The sequence below is a fragment of the Eleginops maclovinus genome, chromosome 4, assembly GCF_036324505.1.
Source record: "Eleginops maclovinus isolate JMC-PN-2008 ecotype Puerto Natales chromosome 4, JC_Emac_rtc_rv5, whole genome shotgun sequence".
NCBI classification, from domain to species: Eukaryota; Metazoa; Chordata; class Actinopteri; order Perciformes; family Eleginopidae; genus Eleginops; species Eleginops maclovinus.
Window position 1 is genome coordinate 22,853,494 of NC_086352.1, and position 21,240 is coordinate 22,874,733.

General features: G+C 42.3%; 1 protein-coding gene across 3 annotated transcripts; it reads right to left on the reverse strand.

The window, feature by feature from the left end:
• Positions 1-2,896: 2,896 nt before the first annotated feature.
• On the reverse strand, positions 2,897-17,856 carry mapk6 (mitogen-activated protein kinase 6). 3 transcript variants are annotated; one of them, XM_063880583.1, is made up of 8 exons: positions 17,658-17,856; positions 12,123-12,961; positions 11,687-12,004; positions 6,482-6,626; positions 5,983-6,147; positions 5,693-5,888; positions 5,442-5,559; positions 2,897-5,271 (listed from the first exon to the last, which is right to left on the reverse strand). In XM_063880583.1, the coding sequence occupies exons 2-8, from the start codon at positions 12,357-12,359 to the stop codon at positions 4,177-4,179; spliced, it is 2,274 nt and encodes a 757-aa protein (XP_063736653.1). In that variant the 5' UTR covers positions 12,360-12,961; positions 17,658-17,856; the 3' UTR covers positions 2,897-4,176. The 3 variants fall into 3 exon arrangements, with proteins under 3 accessions (XP_063736653.1, XP_063736654.1, XP_063736652.1); XM_063880584.1 differs by lacking the exon at positions 17,658-17,856 and adding an exon at positions 15,820-16,117; XM_063880582.1 differs by lacking the exon at positions 17,658-17,856 and adding an exon at positions 14,350-14,508.
• Positions 17,857-21,240: the final 3,384 nt, after the last annotated feature.

Sequence of the window (21,240 nt, forward strand, 5' to 3'; positions counted from 1 at the left end):
TTGTGTGAGCAACCTGCATGAAGGGTAAAAAAGCTATTTAATGAAGAAATGTGTGTCTGCTATAAAATGTGCTCCACCAGGAACAGCTGTTTCTACTAATAGGCCTTCAGAAAGTCAGCCCAAGTATGGTATGTATCTGCTCCAGAGTATGTACGCCTAATTCAGGAATAAAGTATTTTTCCAACACTGTTCCCTCTCAAAAATGACATATTTACAAAATATTTGTTCCTGCAAAATTATGTTCTGCAGTCCCAGGGGAATTCAGGGAAGATTCAACAAAGTGATGGTGGTACTCATCCCCACTTTTAATAAGAAGGTAAGGTTAGTGTTCTTATTCATTTTGGTATTGATTAAGAGTCAATGTGTCATACAGGACATGGAAACTATTGAAAAGGAATGAAACTTTTTAACCAAAATTGTATTCAAATTTTAAAATTAAATAGAAAGTGGACTAAATTCCAATAAGAACATGTAGGTCCTTGCTTTCCATTATTATTTTAAATAAAAATCAATCAACATTTTATTTTATAAAATGAACATCTTCATATTAAAACAATACATGGTATTAAAAATGTTTTTTTCTTATTCAAGCAGGTAGTTTTAAGAGCTTATTTGCTTAAGTCAAAACTGCACAATACTGGAAAATCCTATGAAATGATAAACTGATCTGATGTCAGTGGTGAGGACATTGTATAAACTTGGCGCAGGATAAAGTTTAAAAAGTGCAAGTGTCCAAGAGGTGATATCTATTTATAACGGCACTTTGTGTTCTAAGTTGAGTATCCAGAACTCCGCTCTGAATATGGACACACATTCTGACATGGAGGTGCCAGAATGGGAAGCCACAAGTTGTAGCTGATAACCACTGGAGGCTTTGTCCCCACATGAATCACAGCCTGACCTCTGCCAAACAGGTCAGCACCTCCATTTGTTCTTCCAGTGCCTTCCATTCAAGGAAATGAATCTGTAGAAACTCAATCCCTCCCTGGTCTTTGCTCAAAAAATGGACTTCCAGAAAAATAATAGTAATGATGACCTTTAATTAGCAGGCTCAGCTTCTGTCAGCTGATGTGCGGCGAGTCGAGCTGCTCACCCTGGATTTTATTTTAAACTTGACAACATCTGACAGGCCGGGACACAAGGAGAATGCAGAAGAATGTGCACGAGGAACGTGCAGCAGAAAGGGAGGATGGTGGTCTCATGGTGGTGGTAATGAGGGAGCCTGAGTGATGTCCATGGGAGTGTTGACATCGTATAGAATAAAAGCTCAGAATTAAATAGGAAACATCACATCTTATTTATCAGACATAACATGAGAAAGGGGAAGCTGCAGGAAATAATTTAGACCTGTTTACAGAAAAGCAAATAGCACATGACATTTTGATTTTGACCTGAACTCAGTCTTCAGGCATCCCTCCTATCTTGTCCAACCGGTACACCTTCGCTTTCATCTGCGTATTCCAGCAGGGTTTAATCACTGCGTCCGAAGATCGTATCGTTGCCAAGAAGGAAAAACACCAAGCTTGGCCGATTTTTTCCCAGCAGGAAGTAGCAGCAGTGAAAACCCCAAGCCCAGCTGTGACTGGTTATAGTCATAGAACCAGTTCCAACCTTTGCACCACAGCATCTCCCCTCCTGTATAGTTAGACTAGTTTAAATCACAGCAGAGTCTCGGCACTGCTCAGGGAATTGTTCTCATTATAATTCTGTTTTCTCGGGTTTTACTATTTATAGTTATGTCTTTGAGTTGAATTAATGTTGTTTTGTTTTATTGTATTCTTTAAACTACTGATAACTTTTCTGTGTTGGAATTCAACAGACACTGGAATGGCGGCCATACATGTAGAGATAAAGGTCTAAGAAAACATTTGGAGTGGTCTCTTAATTTTTTACAGAGCTTTAAATATATATATATTTGTATTTTTCAAACCTCGGGATTGTGGGAAACTGTATTTCGATCTCTGTACAAAGAAACTGAAAGATTGTCTATAAAGTTGACTTTTCAAAGGAACTTGTACTTTATCAGAATTCTTTTTGTCAGCTGTTATAAGATGTGTTGTTATTAATTAAACTACCAATATGGTTTAAATGACCTCCACCTCGAACCAGCTGATGCTGCTTACAAGTTGATACATCAGTAGTGATAAGTTAATAGCATAATGGAGATTATAGTTATACATAATGAACCACCGCAGCAACTTTGACTAAATTTCCCACTTTCCTGTGACCCAAAGTGTTGCCTCCACCCTTGTTGGTCTCTTCATGGCTCTTGCCAAACATTTGTCTTTTAAGAATTAAATTAATCATATCCATTATACATTAGTTTTTAAACGACTCAAAAATACCATGCTATCTCAATAATTAAGGATTTACAATATAGGAAATCTAGAGGCTAAATGCTTTCGAATAAAAAAACATTGACTGTGGGAAATTGACTTCCCACAATCCTTTGCTAATGATACGAAGCTTGACTACCAAGGTGACTGTGTTGATGTTTTAAAGAAGTGTGAAGTCCCTACAGAAAGAGGGCCTGTGGTGGGAGGTTAGATGTCTTCATACGGTTTCCACACACGTTTACTATTGCATAACCTTAGTTTCTCAGCAGTGTTTCACACCTCGACAGTTCTGGGATTATGAGCACTTACTCACAGCTCTGAGGTATGGCGGTGTGAGCCAGCGCTACATTTAGCTGGTGATTCCAGGCTCAAGGTGTCCGCAGTGCTCAGTGTAATTTAGTCTGCCTACTTTGACATTAAAGATTAAGTCTAGCGGTGGCAGCACTGCAGTCAGCACTTTAAGCAACAAGGTTTTTGGAGCTTTGTGGTCACTCAAAATTGAAGTTACAAGACAACACAGAGTCACGTCTGACCAAAAAGAAAGGGAGAGACGAGCTAAACTCTTTGCCAGTAATTTTATTTTGAGATATTTTGTAGAACAGGGGAACCAATGATTACAAAAGAAAGTCCATAAGTGTTCTACATGCTACACCTTAACCTAATTCATCATGCTTGCCTGGAAAAAGTACATAGAAATTGAACAAAAAACGTACAATTAAAACTGACGTACATTATACTCACCATTAACTTTACTTGGATGTACCTTTCTCTTGCCTCCATGCACGCATTTTTTTAAACATTACATTTAGATAAAAAATTAAGACTTTTAGGCGCTTCTTTAACCATAAAGCAGTTTTTCCATTAAAGACAAAATGCACCTATAAATTAAAAAACAAAAGAATGATATCCATTTGGACAATATTGGTGGAAAATGGAAAGCCTCGACTTCTTTTCGAACAAACAATGAATTTGCATCCTACCATAAAACAAAGGGACACTTCCACGTCCATATAGTGCCGAAATGAAAATGGAAGTCCGTCCAACTCCTCGATCTTCAATAATCACATTGAAATAACACATTTTGATAAAATAAATATCGCACATCTGCTAGAAATAAATAATGATTACTGAAACACCTCACTATGTTAAATGCTAAAGTGAGACAGATTTCATCTACGCGACCAGGATGGTCATGTGTGTGTAAAGCACTAGTGCGGCTTCGAGTGTCTCTCGCGGCTGTTACCTTGAGGTAGATAACACAGTTACATCAACGCCTACGATAATGGTTTCTGCTGGCATCATGTGTCAGATTTACAGTATGTAAGGGTTATTAAGGAAGCTTTCTTCAGGGGAAAATGTCAAATTAAAAATTTAAAATAGGACATCCCATCCCCTTCTTTTTGTATCCCGTCCCAGGCAAGGCTGCTTATAGCCCACAGCAACGTTAGCGCCTATCTCCCTTCCTTAACAACCGACAGACCTCATCTCTTCAGCTCCTCCCCTACCGTCCACTCATCTTCTTGCTCCTTCTCGCTCCTTCTCCTGCTCTCCGTTCTTTTACAGTACTTAGTGTGCGCGTGACATGCCAGTATAGCAATGAGGGACAGACACAAACCCATGAAGGCCTGCTGGTCAAGGCTCAGAGTGATGAGCCACACTCTTTAAATATAATAAGTCACCCCGTTCAACTCTTAAAAAAAACAAACAAAATTAAAAGTAACCGTGATAAAAAAAAAAGTATGAAATGATTCAAGTTCAATAATATATCATATTATTAAAAAACAAACAAAAAACATAAAAACAAATCTGCCTAGATGTTGCACTGTGAGGAGATATATATTTAATTCAGATGCTTGAAGATGCTGCTGTACGTTTTGTGGGCAATCTGGGGGGAGCATTTGACAGCGCAGGGGCTGAGCGACGCCTGGATGGATTTCAGAGGCAAGTCATCGGGGCTGTCAAAGCCGGGCAGGGCCAGAGAGTCCAGCTGCACGTTCAGCACGATCTCCGCGCTCATGCCGAGGAAGCTCTCGTCCAGCTCTCTCACTTCCGAAGGCTCCGTCTCCGAGCTGGCCACAGTGTCTGCGGCCCCCTCCTCCTTCCGGCTGAACAGGCGGTCCAGGTAGCTGGTGTAATTGCTCTCCTTCTGGAGCTGGTCCTCTTTGTGAATGTCCCAGCACGCTTCGTCTATCAAACAGCCATTCTCCCCGACTCTCTCCCCCGAGCCGAAGCTCTCCCAGGGGCAAGCAGGCCAGGGGCCGTCTCCGCCGACGACTCCCAGCCCTCCTCCACCTAACTGGGCGAGGTTAACCAGGCACTTCTCCTCCTTCTCCTGACTTATGGACTTGGACATGGAGCCTGAGCGTGCCGCCTCCAGCTGGGAGACGGAGGAGTTGAGCTCGTTCAGGAGGCCCACCTCGCTGAGCAGGGCCACCTCCGGACACGGCTCTGGCTGCAGGCTCAGCTTGATGGTGCTGGCGATGAAGGAGTCAAAGTCGAAGACTTGGGTCTGCTGGCTCTGAGGCTTCTCCGTCTGGTGTTTCTCCTGCTCGCTGTCCTTCTCTGCCGGACTCTGGGTCTTCTCCGCCTCCTGCAGAGCGATCTGGGCCTTCACCAGCCCGTTCTTCTCGCACTTGCTCTTGGCCTTGCGGTCCGCCTTGTCCTTGCTCTGCTGCTCCTTCCAGTTGGAGAGGTCGATGATGAGCTTGGGTTCGTAGTAGTGGTTGACTTCACTGTCCCTCCAGATGAGGTTGTCCAGGTAAGACGGAGACACGGCCTTGTAGTTACAGGTGTGGCTACACTGCAGGTCACAGTATTTGTTCTCGTGGTGTTCGTCCTGCCAGGATCGCTCCGGCTGGAACAGAGTGGAGTAGTCGTAGGACGGCTCATCCAGGAACTTCTCCCGATCTCCATCAGCATATTTACGAGGATCCACCTGGAACAGACAACAATTAGACTTTCTGGAAACTGTGCTTTGGACAAGTGAAATATTATCTCTATACAATAAAAGCTTCGGTTTGAAAGACTACAAACTGTTTGGTTATGTACTTTTTTAAAAATTGTTTGCACGTGGGAATGCAGATGTTTGTCACAATTCAAACACACCTGGACTTCCTCCTCGTCCGTTACATCGGAGAGAGCCCTTGGGTCAACCTGAACTTCCTCTGGGTCGTGGGTGCTGTGCAAGTGCCAGTCATTCTCCGACAGCTGGCTCTCATGATACCTGAAATATGAAGGAGAGATTAAACTAATTCAGAACACTCGTTTTATTAAGCAGAGAGAAAAGCAGGCTATTCTTCACTGAAACTAAAATAGTTTTCTGGTGACAGAGAGCAGTAGTTTGAGAGCGAGCTTACCTCTCCCAGGTGTGGCTGTGGCTCTGGTCCATGAGCAGGATATCATCTACTTCGTCCTCGATGTGGAAGGGGTGCAGAGAGACAGGCTCGTCTAGGGGGAAGGAGTAGTCGGCCATATAGGGGTGGGCCAGGGCCTCCTCCGCAGTGAGACGATCCATGGGGTTAAAGGTCAGGATCTTCTCCAGGAAATCCAGGGCTGCAGAGAGAAAGGACATTGAGAAGGAAACGGGTGAGCCATGACAGACCCTGACTGTTAGGAGTCCTTCTGAATCAGGGTCAGTGGTACTCACCCTGGGGGCTAACATCAGGCAGCAGCTTGGCCAGGGGGTTGTGAGGCTTGGACATGTCGCTGCGGATAAACACAGGGATCACGCTGTGGAGCTCCTGCCGGTCTTCCTCTCGCAGTACGGGGATGGACTCCAGGATCAGCTGCATCTGCTCCAGCTCATGGGCCCCTGAAACGCCCGGCAGACAACATTAGCATCTTCCTTTGAAGAGTTACACAACGTTCAACATCTGCACGACTGATTCAGGGTTGAGAGGGGCTGAGCAGCAGATCATGAGGACAGAGATGTTATTTGCCTTGTGTTCAGCTCAAGGCACTTTCAACAAAAACAGTCCTCTCTCTCTCAATAACCTCTCTCCTCCAGCTGGATTTGCAAAACAGGAGTAATACTATAAGTAAATGCAGACTGATTCTGGTCTCATTGGCTAACAGGATGTTGGCCACCATGTTTCCGCATGAGGTGTTCCTGTGAGACAGACAGAAGATGCAGAGTCAACATTTACCTGCAAAGAGGGTTTTCCCCGTGAGCATCTCAGCAAAGATGCAGCCTGCGGCCCACATGTCGATGGCTTTGGTGTAGTTGTTAGGAGAGAGCAGCAGGCGGGGAGACCTGTACCACTTGGTGACCAGACCTTCAGAGAGATGGCCCTGTGGTGGAGAAGGGACATTTAGTGAGACCCTTACTGGGATGAGTGGGGAGGTCATCAGCACAGATACTTGGAGACGATCCATGAAGAGTTATTATGTGTTCAAGCTCCACAGGACAAATACGTATCGGGTGAGGTAGGGGAGGTTAGCATCATGTCTTTAAATGTAAACTTGGAAGATTTCGTTTTTTGGTGAGAAACTTGAATGAATACAGTTGTTTTAAAGAGATGCTTTAACATAGAAAAGAGTAACAAGAAAAAAATACCCAGGATTTACTTTTTAGTTATGTTACCCTGGTATTGAGACTTTATCTTACTGGTATAAATTACATTTCTGGAATTGTGTCTCAACCATCTGCTTTTCTAAATCTACGGTAGTGCCTGATCTGCTGTGCCCTCGTGTTCGGCTCATTCCCAGTCAAAGACTCCCTCAGTAATGGATAAATGGGATTAGCATGACTTCATGTGCCTCTACATTTGCAGCAGGGCTGCTAACACGAATCCCAGAATGCATGCTGCTCCTTGATGGTCCTGCTCTCTGCAGGTCACGTACGCAACGTGGAGCAGCATGGAGACAAAGACCCCCGAGAGAAAGGGGGGAGATCAGACACGTGCAGGCCCTGTCAGCAGTCTGAGAGAGCGGGATAATCCCTCGCTGCCACACTCTCCCCTCCCCAGTGACACCAGTCTGCACTCCCACACCGAGCAGGGCTGCTCAGGGGAACAGGACACTGAACACAAAGGAAATGGACCTGTGTGTGCACACGCACTGGGACACTGGGGGGATGGGAGGGCGTAAAACAACACCATTGCTGCCCTCTCTCACCCCACATGCAGTGATAGTTTGTGGTGAGACTAAAATGGTCGGCTCACTGCTGAGCCAGGCTCCTGTTTCTGCCCAAAGTTAGCCTCAGATCCTGCAGGTCACCCCATGCTGGAATATCAGTGCGACCGACACTCTTATTCTGATGGGCCTTTAAATCCTGTCGATGTGACTCCTTCCTGCAGAGAACTGGTAATCGGATCGTCTGAATTCAGCAGAGTCTGTCACAATGAAACCAGTGAAAAGGGGAATTACATAGCAGATCACAACTACCGACTGAAACTCCTGACACTGTATAGCTCCCATTCAGCCACTGAATCTGATCATACTGATCTGTCGTGGATGCGGTTACAACAGAGAAATACATGCAGCCAGCTTAGCAGAACATTGCCACACATTTAGATTAGGTCAGCTTGAAAGAGCACCGGGTCATTGCGTAAGGACAATTCTGAGAATGATGGACTCTGAACCAAAAGAAGCAGATTAGAGTTTGCCAGCCAAATGCATTTCAGTGCATTAGCTAAACACTCCTGCTTGCCTCTAACTTTTACTTATGTCTGAGTGAGCCAATCACCACAAAGACGGAGACTTCACTCAGTGCCTCTGACAGCAGGTGGTGAATAACTTAACCACCTGATCTAGATCAAACCGGGCTGACATTTAGTGACTCATAAAAGGCTCCCCCTGAGTCTGGCTGCAGTTAGTCAGAGCGACCTTTAGTAAGCCTCACCAGATCTCAGTCCAGGTGCTTGCTGAAGAGACAGTGAGATCATCCCCAAGCTAGTCTCCATTCGCAGGCTGAAGCTAGCGCCTGAAGCATAGAAGATAGATTTTCTTGCTGGCACCAAATGTATTTTAGACTCCCCTTAGCCCACCCACACACACGCTTGAATCATTTCAAAACACTATTAATAGCAGGTTAAGAGGAGTTTTACTGCAGTCTCACAACACATGGAAATACATCCCTGGTTATCCATTAATAAGGTCCACATGTCTAATCAGGGCTTTGGCTGTTCAGCATTAGTCCTGCTAATTTAGGTTCCATTATAAAACTAAAACCGACTGGTTTCAAACTGCAGGATGTTCTGAAGCTTGGGAAACCGAGTGGAACCCCCTTCTCTCAAACTCATGGCAGTCGACTCCCTGGAATTGTTTTTGTTAGATCCAGACAGGCCTGTTGCTAGATGAATAATTAGGTCAAGTGTGTGTGTGTGTGTGTGTGTCTCTAGAGTGTTCTTGAATTTTTATAGTTGTGTGCGTTGCAATGGATGCTTGTGTGGAAGAAAAGGACATGTGGGAGTCCTCCCATCTCCTAACCCTAATGACCCTGTTATTATCTCTTTACCGTCACAAATTAATAGGTTTTATGATGAGCCAGAGGCATTCCCACCGTCCTGTATTCATAGCGTCTTTCCATGTTTACAATGACACAATTCCTGACCGAGTAAAATACAAGCAGATAATGTTCTTCATTGATGGGTTATTTGTCCCACACAAGTGTTTCTTGTGCTTGTAGTCTTTGTTTCATACAGCAAAAGTCATGATCAAATAACTGGTTTGTTAACTTCCAAAGCGGATTTGACATTCAGATGATGCAACAAGTGATTGTCCTCTCAAGGAAACAAGTGAATTTAGGCCAACATTAAATGTGTAGCACTATTGTGTAGTTTAAAGCCTTTGTTGTTAAAAAAACAAAACAGCAACCAAAGCCTAAGAGTAGGTGTTATAATATTTAACCCTCGTTCTCTTGTTGCTGACTACAACTAGAAATGAACACAAGCTTTCTATAAGCTTCAAAAACGGCGCTGAGCAAAGCTCCCACCACAAGACAAAGAGCGCGCTGGGAAAAGGAGGGGACTTGGGGTCGGAGGAGTTGGATGAGTGCATGTGAATTCTTGCCATTCTTGATTCTGGGCCACCACGAGGGTCGGCCTTACAGTTCACACAGGCAGAAAAGGCCTGCTTTCTGAACACGGTGGAAAGAAAGCCCAGGTAGGGTTGGCAAGCTTGACAAGTGTTGACCCCAAACGTAGCCGTCCGGGGTTATCAAAGTAAACTAAATTGAATTAAAAGGAATTATGCTTTGTATTGACCAAAGCAATATTGAAAATAAAGTAAAGCAGGAGGAAGAGGTGGATCAAATGCCTTGTGCCTACACCGCTGACACATAATTCAATAGCACATTATTGAAGCTACGCCAGACACTGAGGATCCACTGGCAAGGAGCGCTTCTTTATTTAGGCACAACGTTATTCAAATATCATGCCCTCAGCCGCCCAGCTGCTCTGCCTCAGCCGGCCTACTAAAAGTGCAGGGTGGTTGTGAAAGCACATTTTCTCTCAGTGGTTCTGCAATAATGTCCAGATGCCACTGAGACCAGCTGTTTTTTTAACGCCGTCCCATTTCACCGGGCACCACAGTGCCATGTGGGGGGTGATGGGTTCATTTTCAAACAAACCTCATTTGCTCCGAGACACCAGACGGACACTTAATTAGACGACTAGGTGCCGTGAAAAAGTGTCAGGTTGAGATATCAGTGTTCTCACTCCCCACCCCCACACCACTACCGTTATCAGAGCAGAGACAAAACACAGCCACACCGCTGTGAAAAGAGCAGGGTCAAAAGCATTTAGTCAGTATTGCTACAGGACTACAGCGTTTGAATCCTTGACGGCAGCAGAAGTCAAACGCACAAGAGATGAACCCAGTCAGGCAGCTTTTTAATACCCACAGGCCTGCATATTTCCCACCAGGAACAAACTGCTTGTGTAGAGGGGAAAAGCCCACATGGCTAAAGCTGCTGTAAGGGAGGAGTGTATAACAGTTGGGAGGATACAGTGAATGAACTCTGTGAGAAACTCTCATTGCTTCCCAGAAACTATGAGCCCCCGACTTCCTCTTCCGATTGCAGAGAGCTATTGTCTCGCCTAAGATATGACTCGGGGGGGACTACAGAGAGCAGAGCTGAAAGTAGAATTATACTTCATATACGAGTAGTGTGCTGGCAATGAGCAGTTCTGGTAAACAAGTGTGAGTCTGTCTCAGAGAGAAGCATGCTGTGGATCCAGGCTGGGTAAGGGATACGAATGAGGCTGTGCCAACCGGAGGGATCACATCACGTGGGCCAACTTCAGACTAATGAGAGACACGAGTGAGCATCCGACTGCCTCTGCGCCCTAAAGAGGTCCAACAGCTACAGCGCCCCCACACACAGAGAGAGAGAGAGAGAGAGAGAGAGAGAGAGATGTTTTTTTCCCCTTGCCTATTACAAGAAAACACTTCTATTTTTTCAATTTTTAAAGGACGTGGCCATTTGTCATACTGTCCATATCTTCCATTTAAAATATATTAGCACTTCTGAGAAAGAGAGAGAGAGAGAGAGAGAGAGAGAGACTCCCCATGCTAGATTTCCTCACATCACACCACCATATGGCCTTTCATTGGAATTTCCTCATCCCTTTAAGAAGGTGACAGAAACACAAGGGCAATACAGACGCTCCACCTGGCTGCAATCAGACAGGGTGTCCCAAACGGTTCTCATATTAAGGACAAAAGCATCCTACTTTATTGGGACCATTACACTGCCTCACAAAACCAAATACCAGGGTTATAGTCGGCATTAAAGTTTGTTTACATTCAACATTTGATGTGTTAACATCTGGATTTGTATGCCCTGGTTAACAGAATTGCTGGCACCTGATAAAAGACAAGGAAAAAGACCCAAAGAAAACCACCTTCTCTAAGATCCAGTTCTGCTTAGTTTTGAAAATAAATTAATGACCTCATGCAGATTGACTTGGCTGTTAATAAATACCTTTATTTTATTACAGCATGTCCTTTATTGATCGGCTGCGGCCTTAAGGGAACATCATCTTCATAGACCGCTTTATCATGAACCCACACATTTGTATTTTAGACTTTAGAATATAGCCCATTCTCACGGCTAGCTATACAAATGTTTTCCACAGCCTTGCTCTCCTGACAAGGGAAACAGAGGCGTTACCTCAAGGAACCACATCCCGTCTCGTTTACTTCCTGCTGTGAAACTGCGTCACCCAGGAGGCCTCCCCATTACTTAGCAATGACATACACATCACGCGTCAGAGCAACAAAGTGTTCATCTTTGGACAAACAGGGCCAGGTCAGCTCTTCTTCTTATAGCTCCTGTGTATGCAGCATTTCAACACACTGCACAAACAACATTTACCACTTCCCACCCAATAGGAGACCGGGCCTACCTTGTGAGAGTAGTGTGGGTCCATGATACGCGCCAGCCCAAAGTCCCCGATCTTCAGCACCAGGTCCTCTGTATTCACAAACAGGTTGGCAGGCTTGAGGTCGCGGTGCAGCACGTTGGCAGAGTGGATGTACTTTAGGCCCCTGAGGAGCTGGTACATAAAGAGCCTTGCATGGCCCTCGGACAGAAGGCCCCTCTCCAGCAGCTGACACAGGTCCGTCTCCATGTACTCCTGCACGATGTAGACAGAGTTGACCTCTGTCAGGGACACCACGTCCTCCGTTAGCCTGCGGCCATTGGGGCCCAACGTTTCAAACACCTGGAGACATAAGAAGACAGATCAGTGTGCAAACCCAGAATGGAGGTTTTGTTTTACCCAACCCCAGATGATAAGATAAATAGTCTTTGCTACATTAAGCAGTCCACCTGCTCCTCACCTTCACAATGTTGTCGTGGTCCAGGCGCCTGATGATCTTGATTTCCCGCAGGGCATGCTTCACACTCTGGGGGTCCGTCAAGATAATTTTCTTCACGGCAACACGCTTGTCACAGTCTGTATCAACTGCTGAGAACACCAAGCCGTTCCCCCCATAGCCCAGGGGCTTTAAGTCCATGTAGCGAGAACCCAGGTCGAAACCGTGGATGTTCATCAGGGACTCAAACTTCTCTGCCATGGCGACCGTTTTCAGCTTTTACTCCAGGCTACTGCTAACTCTGCTAAGGAATTTATCTGAGTATTACCCCACTGCTTTAGCGGCTGAGCTAACTGACCCCTATATAGACGACTACTGAGTCCCCCGTCTAGCTGTCACTGGCAGATTTGGGGCACTAATGTGTGTTGAGAGGTTTGATCCATATTGGATAAGGAGAGTTAATATAAAAGGTGAAATGCTCCTGTATATCTGGATGTGTGGATATCTTTAGGGGAACGTTTTTTTAGTAAACTTGGGTTTATAGTATGCAATGGAATGGACTTTCAGGCCAATTAAAAAACACTGAGACTATATTAAATTATAAAAAGCACGTAGTTGCATCCTTACAGTGCAGATACATTCAGTGTATGACTGGTCCTGAGCAGCTTCATATGATTTGTTTTTCTTTCTTCTTAATTGTTTATTTTTCTAACTGTACATTTCCCGTCAAGTCACCTGATCTATAAAACTGAAATGAGTCTGGCCTATAAGTCTTCAAAGTAAATTTTCACCCTCAATGATCAGGTGGCTCAAGCTCGCCACAGTCGCAATCGAAACTGTCCTCCATTTTACTTGGGTATAACCTTAAAAACAAGAGAGAAAAGGAAAGAAATGTAAGAAAAGGATCAAGAAGTTTTAGGTCTAGAATTTCACAACACCATTTCCCTACAGAATAACCTAGCAACCACATGTAGGGTTTGAACCAAAATACAGCAACACTTGAAATGGGGCTTAGTGATACTGGATCGATTTTTTATTAATAGTTAATATTAAAACATTGTTGGCAACTTTTCATTTGGTTTTGCAATTTGATGTTACATAGACTGTGATAACTGCAAACTAAACGAAATTGTGTATTCTGATAAGAAATGTAACAAACTTAAACTCAGATTAACTCCATTTAGCGGTGTGTTCTTTAAACTACATCAGAACTTCTAATATGTCTTTTTAAAAGTTGCAATATTTCGCTTTGCCAACAGTATCACAGCATTTTGAATGGTACCATCTGTATTATGAAACAGCAATTCAACTTTTCACAAAATTTCCCAAAAAACAAACCCAGCCTTGCGTAAAGATAGTCAAACCGTACCCTGACTTAATTTGTTAGGGTTTTCCCGATACAATAGAGCTTCTTTTTTATGTAAAGCACCTGTAACAACCACCAGACCAATGTACAGAGAAATACAATAATAAAAAAACATAGCTCAGTTTACACATCATAAAAGTAACATACAAGAAGAAAAAAAATAATAGCCATACTGTAAAGTAGATAGACCATTTAAAAGCAATACAAGTAATATTTTACAAAGTGTCAAACGCTAAGGAGAAGGAAAACGCATTATACAAACCAAACAGTCTTTTTCACCTGCTTTAGTTTTAACCACAGACTGTACGTGGTGTCATTAATGGAAACTAACCCTCCCTCCCTCGCCAGGGTAGACGCTCGCTAGTCCGGTTTCAGGGTATCGATAAAACCTGTGAGATAACTCACAGAGGTTCAACTTTGGTTAACCCCTACCGGGATGCTTACATAGCACACAGTGAAGACAAAAAACACCGCTTTTATGCCAATAATTACGCCGCCTATGTGTAGTCTTCACCGGGTATGCGACTGGCGGAAAAAGCCAAGCATAACCGTGAGCTGACAAGCTCCTGACAGACCCCAGTCTACTTGGTTTTATATATCACATAGCACATCCAGTCGGTAACACATATGTGAACCAAATCAAAAGGAAAACAAAGATCTCAACACAATGCCTGTTTCATAAATAACACAGATAACGTTAAAGAGAGAGCCCTGGATAGCGCGAACAAAGGAGCCGCTGTTGGCGGAGGATCCTGACTACGTGGTAACAGCTTAGCAGCACAAAGCAGGGTTAAACCGTTAAAAAAAACCATACACAAACATACAATAAAATGACATTTAATGTGAGTAGTACAGACAATAGTCGAAGGATAAGATATTACTCACAGTCCGTATTCGTCGCATTAGTTTGTGTTTAATGAAACCCAGGCGAGGGTAGACTGGGCTCTCGAGCTCTGCGGATCTGTTGCAATCGCCATTGAGGCTGGGCACAGCTATGAAAGGCAGGGTGACGTCACGAGGCTGCCTTCACGGACCCTAGGAAATATTCCCACTACGAGCAGCCTGGCTGTGGCCCAATATGTCTGTTTGGCCATCAAGGCTTCATATAATTGAACTAATCACAACTTTTTTGTATTATGGTAATTATTGTTTTATTATATAATTCTAAAATAAGTAATACCCCGAAGCCACTTTTAGGTATATTAGCGAAAACCTAGCTCGGCAGTAACCAAACACACATGTTGTTTACAGTCATCTCTTTAGTTTACAGGTACAGGCTACTTTGAACCTTTTTTTCAATCCCATGAACACATCACTCGTCACTTCCTAATAATGTAATCACATTGTAGTAGAGATACACAAACGGGTTTTTGATCCGAGTCGTGATAATGTTGATGTTTCACGTGAAATAAAATGAAATAAGTAAAACAATTCCAAAGAGGCAGATACCTTTATCAGTAGCCTAGAGGTGTATTGCAGTCGTACATACCGTAGCCTAATACAGGTATATAAAATGTGGTAGTCTTTGTCAAAAACATAGCACTGCAAAGTCGGTCGTTTCAGCATCACAACTTTAACTTGGATCCAAGAGCAGTGTTTGTTTTGCTTTAAGAGTGTTTAAAATTACAGCTCACGTGACAGCGGTGGATTCATAATCCAACTCAATATGTAGTCACAGTTTATGGATTAAATTATAACTGCAGAGTTCACATGCCAATATTCCTTCAGGTAAACAAGAATGCCACAATCAAAGCTAAGTTCAAACGCTCATGAAAAATAGTTATCATAGTCAGCTAGATACATTAACAAAAGGCATAATCCCTGAAAAAAAGTGTGAAGAAAGACAAATTGATAATTATTTTATCAGTGAACATCTGAATGGAATAATCTAAGATGAGAGGTGGGGATAAAATGAAGTAATCTGTATCCCATAGCAGCCCATAGTCTATCCAAGGAGAGATGATGAAAAAAACAATCCTAGTTGATAAACCTTCACCAAAAACTGCAACCAGAAACTTAATAGTTGCCTATTTTCCATCAATCAGTGTTCTCAGTAGGCCGATGTTTTTATTATTTCGTATTCTCTCAAATGTAAATAAACGCAACAGAAATACCTGACCTGCCTGCAATTATCCAGACAGAAAAACAGTCTCTTCACAGGCTTTAGTCTGGTCCGTTTCATCCATGTGTTTTTACATAAATTGTTTGTTTATTCTTTGCGCATAGGCTGTTGTTTCCGGATTGATCCACGATTTGTTTTTGTCTTTGGTTGGTATTAAGGTTGTTTTCAGATTATGTCATGCAGTAGGTTATTGCATTAATCTTGTCAGTGAGAAAATTGACATTTCCACTCACTGCAGTTTGCGGATTTAGAAAGTCCATCTGGCACAGAGCTGCGCAGGGTGTTTCTGTTTCATCGGTCCGCCCTCACATCCGATCTCCACGAGGCTTATGCATCCCGAGCAAAACAAAGTCAAGAGCTCAATGAAGGTATTAATTCATGTTCATGTCCCCCATTGAGACTGCGGTGGGTTCTCTCCCGTTGTGGATGATGTGAATGGATGATGGGAGTGCTGGCATGCAGGCAGCAGCATCACAGCCGCAGCATCAGCATCCGCAGGCAGACCATGTGAGGACCCATGTGCCCGAGAATGCAGATTCCTCTCAGGTCGGGATGGGCTCTGCGATGGAGAACAGGAGCTTCATGCGGACCGAGCAGGATGCGACAGACTCAAGAGAGCGATTATTGTCCCGGTTATTAATGGGCAAATAGAGAAAAAAGATATGCCTTTCATGATCTTTTTGTAGCTGATGGAGAGGGCGTAGTTAATCAATCTCAAATAAATAAAGTTATGTAATAATAATAGACATTACATGTTTGGCTACTTTTATATTTCTAGGATACCATAAATTCGTCAGTGTTATCTTTTAATTATTCTTAATAATAATATAGAAGTGTAATACAGATACCTAACAGGTTGTACCATTGAACAGATTCGATCTTTTCATTATATCAGAAAAAAGGTTGAAGTAATGTGTTTTTTTTTTTAGGTATTTAATAAATAAAGCCTAGGAATAAATTAGTAAAACAAAAAGAGAACATTAAGAGAGTGGAGACAAGTGCAGCGTAATGATTGCCATTTAGAGCCTTACATTTATTTTGTAATATTCTTAGTTGTAAGTCTAATGAAAGCTTATTTTTTTCAAAAGAAAGGAAATCGTGAACGAACCTGCTTTTAGAAGAGTTTATGTTTTCCATCATTCATTGTAAATTAACACTGGATCATGCTGAAATGGTACTATATTTAACAACGTTTTGACTCCCCTCCCATACTGGAAGGTCACAGGTCAAGTTAGTGCAGGTCAAGACACTTTCATCTTCCACAAGTCAGAAAACAAAGGGAGGCAGTGTCAAATGTGTTGTCTTCTTATTAACAATATTTCTTGATTAGGTATAGATAGATAGATAGATAGATAGATAGATAGATAGATAGATAGATAGATAGATAGATAGATAGATAGATAGATAGATAGATAGATAGATAGATAGATAGATAGATAGATAGATAGATAGATAGATAGATAGATAGATAGACAGACAGACGGACGGACGGACGGACGGACGGACGGACGGACGGACAGACAGACAGACAGACAGACAGATAGATAGATAGACAGATAGATGGATAGCTGGATTAGTAAATCTAATACGACTTTGAGTATTTTGGATGACAGTATATATACAGTAGCATTTACACAGCATTTAGACAGCTACTCACAGTCGCTGATAATCTCTTGTCCAAAAAAACTTTGAAATACTTCAAATGCTTTTATTATTAAAGCATCACACAAGAATTGCATTTCAACCATGAAGAAACAACCCATACAGATACAAGAATAATGACAAAACAGGAGCTCTGTTGTTTCTATCCAGGCGTCTTGTTTGTTAGTATAGTTTGACGGAAGAAGCTGTTATCCATGTTCCTGTGCTTGTGGTATATCTCTTGCTCTTTGACACACACTTTCAAACTGTCCCAGTCTGCATTACTTTCCTTTAGCTTACAACTAAAATGAAACTCATCATCTGTTCTCCCATCCACGCAATACAAACATATGATCCCAGAACGTCACCAACACATCATATTCATGTCAAATTGTTCCTTTGCCAAAATCAATCTTTTTCTGCCACTTACCAAGTCTGACATTCTCCTGGAATGACTGGAGCAACATGGTAAAGAAGTTAAAAGTCCACCCAGGAGAGTTTTCACTGTATAGCCAACACTGGTGAAGAGTGCAGTCCAGTATCTCCCTGTGTATGTGTGGGTAAGTGTGTTTTCAGAGCTTTGGCAATGTGTTATCCTACTCCATGTGCCTCTGGTTGTGAGGTGGAGCTCCATGGAGAGTTAATATAGGCCAGGCCGGAGAAGGGAGGAGACTGCTGTTTATGGTCTGGCCTGTCAGTGTGTCACCATTAGGGCCCACTGCCACCTCAAACTCTTTCACTGCTGCTTTCTTCTACTTTCATACTTACTTTCCGACCTGCTCCTAAATTTCTCCTGGGCTTTTAGTCCAGTCCTAACGGAACAGAGCTTCACTATCCTCGCCTGCTCTGAAACATATCCCTTTTTCTGTCAGAAAGCTTAGCAGATCCATTTTTTGCAATTCATGATTTTTTATCTGTCAGCTCCAATCAAAAGATTACCCATTCGTAATGCGCAGTGAGTGTTCCGCTTCCAAAACAAATTTGAATGAAATGAAAAAAACACGCTCTTGCAGATTTTTGTCACATAAGAGCACACGCACGCAGTTTGTCAAACATATTCACAAGCTCTTGACAGTCATACTGTTTTCCCTCTGAAGGGGAGTGTTAATGTTTTATTGCTTGCTTGTAACAGTGAGAATCAGTCGGGGGGATATGAAGTTGTGAATCATCAAATGCCTGTTTTTCTCCTGCCTCAAAAATCAGAATGTTATTCTCACAACATCACATGGTGTCTGCCACTCTCTGCCTGCAAGACTGTCCTGCTGGCTAGACTCCATCCTTCCATCTTGTTCTGCTCGTCATATGGCAGGTTGTGCATATTTTGACAGACTGGCGTGTTTGGACTGTAGGAGAAAATGTGCGTGTGTACTTGTTTTATATTCAAACCAGATTGCTGCAGGGTCTGGACCATCTGTGTGCTATCAAAATATCTAAATGGTCATACGTGTTTGAGGAAATGAGGGCAAAGCTGTGGGTTATATTCTTCCTTTGACAATGCTATTATTTATTTTACATAACAGGTTAATTAATCACCTGGGATGGACGCAGTGTATGTGTGTGGGTTTGGTGCCATGTGAATCTACTATAACCAAGCGTGTACGGGCAATGCTGTACTCATTTGATGAACACCATTAATTAATGACTCGCTGATTACCCTAAATGAGAACAGTCATTACATAACACAACTCACCAAAGCAGTATGGTGGCTCTCTGTACCACTAGCAGTCAGAGGGATAATTCCGTTCTCTGTTGCTTCTGCTGTTTTCTTCTGTTGAACAACAGTTTGTCTCACTGGACCTGAAGTCAAGGTGCAGAACAGATCAAGTGAAGAATTCTTGCGCCCACGTTACCTTCATTGGCCATTTGACCCTCACAAAAGCTCTGTTATCACACACCCTGTTCTTGTGAGATACCACTCAACTCAGGTATTTCACAACGTTGTGAAAGAGGCCTTCTCAGAGAAAGTGTTGGTGTGATTGTGCTACAGTGCAGGGACCAATGTTTACACAATGACATCCTTTCGTGGCTCGATGTACAGTATATATCAGTTTTTTCAAACATTTTGAAATATTATACCGCCTTTGCAATATTTTGTCAGGCAAGTATTCCCTGACCAGCTTAAAACATTGTCATTATAAAAAAAACAGCCATTAAAAGGCTGCCATCAGCGTCCAGTTTACAACCTAACAACCATTTGAAATGTTTTGCATCCATCACTTAATTTAGCAAACCAATTTTTTTCATCATGCAATAACACTAAGACATCGCTGTAGTTGCGTTGAACTGCGTCTTTTTGTCAAGTTACACTGAAAACATAATGGGAAATATGGGCTTTCTCAATTTTCAGCTGTAATGCTGCTACACAGAAATGTTTTATCATCAAACAAATGTTCTTTTTACATCCTCTGATGTTTTATTATGTTTTGGAATCACACATTACCAACGTTTGTTTTATAAACATTTGAGTATAGCCCTACAGTACTCCAAAATACCCCTATGGGTAAACTTACTCCCATCTGAAAAACATGACATTAGATTATGCAAGTTTAGTCTGTTAAAAAATGACAACTACGTCCTCTGTGCAGAGCAGATGGGATATCTTTCTACTGACTAACTCCAAGGGTTTATGTTTGAATGGAACATGACAGGATTATATAATGCACGATGATATAGTCAATATAAGTTATAAGATATAATGACTTGTGATTGGTCTTACTCCCCTCTATAGAGTGCTGCAGGAAAAGTCAATTGCGTTTGAATAGCTTTTTTAATTCCTCTTCTTGAAGTAATGTATGTGGTTAAAACAAGCTCAAGGTATTTAAACATTTTCTTCTACAACTGAAATTGGAAGCTTTTACATCTCAGAATAACGAGAGTTTGGATCAGGAAAAGTCTTTACAGCGAACACGTTGAAGTTTTGTAGCTTTGGTGTAGTTTGTTCATAGTGTTATATTTTACTTCCAACGACTTATAATGTTGTCATAAAGCTGATGTTTTATCTTACTGAACAAAGAGTTAATGTATATATACTTTTGTTTCCAATATTTTCTGTTATAATCACAAACCCAGTGAAAAAATCACATTGAGTTTTTGCAGATGGAACCAGTGCAATGCCAATTGCATCATCCCTGCAACACTAGGGTGATTTTCAGTTGAATCACTTATTTTCAGATCTGAGTTGAGGCCAGCCGCTACAGTGTTAATAGGCTTATTAAATGAACATATTCATGCAAAAACATTAGTTATTTGATGTTCGTGTGACAACAAGTCTTCCTCCATGCATTATATTTCAAATCATTATATCATTGGATTGTGCTTTGTGGTTGTTTTGTTTGAAAAAAAGAGGTCAGGAGTAAGTCTTTGCACTGAAAGAAAAATCCGATTATCAGCATGGCCTGCAGATCTTGAATCTGTGAGCTGTTTTGCAAGCATTCCTGCATTACAGCATAAAAGAAAAAAGGTAATTGTATTGGTGGGATGTTCTGCAGAGCAATGCTGAAGTGATCTGGCTGGGATAATGTGTGAATTGTGTGCTCTGTTGTTTGATGTGATTGAATTTGTTTGTATGAGGTCAGACATAAAACAGGGTATTTGGTGTTGATGTAAGAGGATCAGAAGCTCTGGAATCTGCAGGTTTCTTAACAAGAATAATACTGAAACCTTTCACCCTAATGTGTTTGTGTGTTTGAAACTACGCAACAGGTTCAGATAACATGGGGTGGCTGACATAGCCCATAATTTATCTGGTGTAAGTTTAGATGCAGCCCTAATTAGTCCGGAGAAGTTTGCCTGCACACATTTAGACAGTCGGTATAATCTTAAAATGTGTTGTGCTTCTAGTTTACTATTTGTTAAATGTGATCTACTATAATGCTTTTTTGCAAACCCTGTACATTGTCCATACTGTCACCTCTAGGACAGTTGTAAGCAAAAATAAAGAGCATCTTCCATTGTTTCAAGCAATAGATGGTAAAAACTGCAACCAACTATTCTTTTCATTATCGATTAATACT

Excerpts from the sequence above, each read along its gene's own strand:
- mapk6 (XM_063880583.1), bottom strand. The coding sequence starts at position 12,359 with ATGGCAGAGAAGTTTGAGTCCCTGATGAACATCCACGGTTTCGACCTG. Across the intron at positions 6,627-11,686 it reads ACCCACACTACTCTCACAAG|GGCCATCTCTCTGAAGGTCT; the intron begins GTAGGCCCGGTC and ends TCTCCACCACAG. Across the intron at positions 5,272-5,441 it reads CGGACGAGGAGGAAGTCCAG|GTGGATCCTCGTAAATATGC; the intron begins GTGTGTTTGAAT and ends TGTCTGTTCCAG.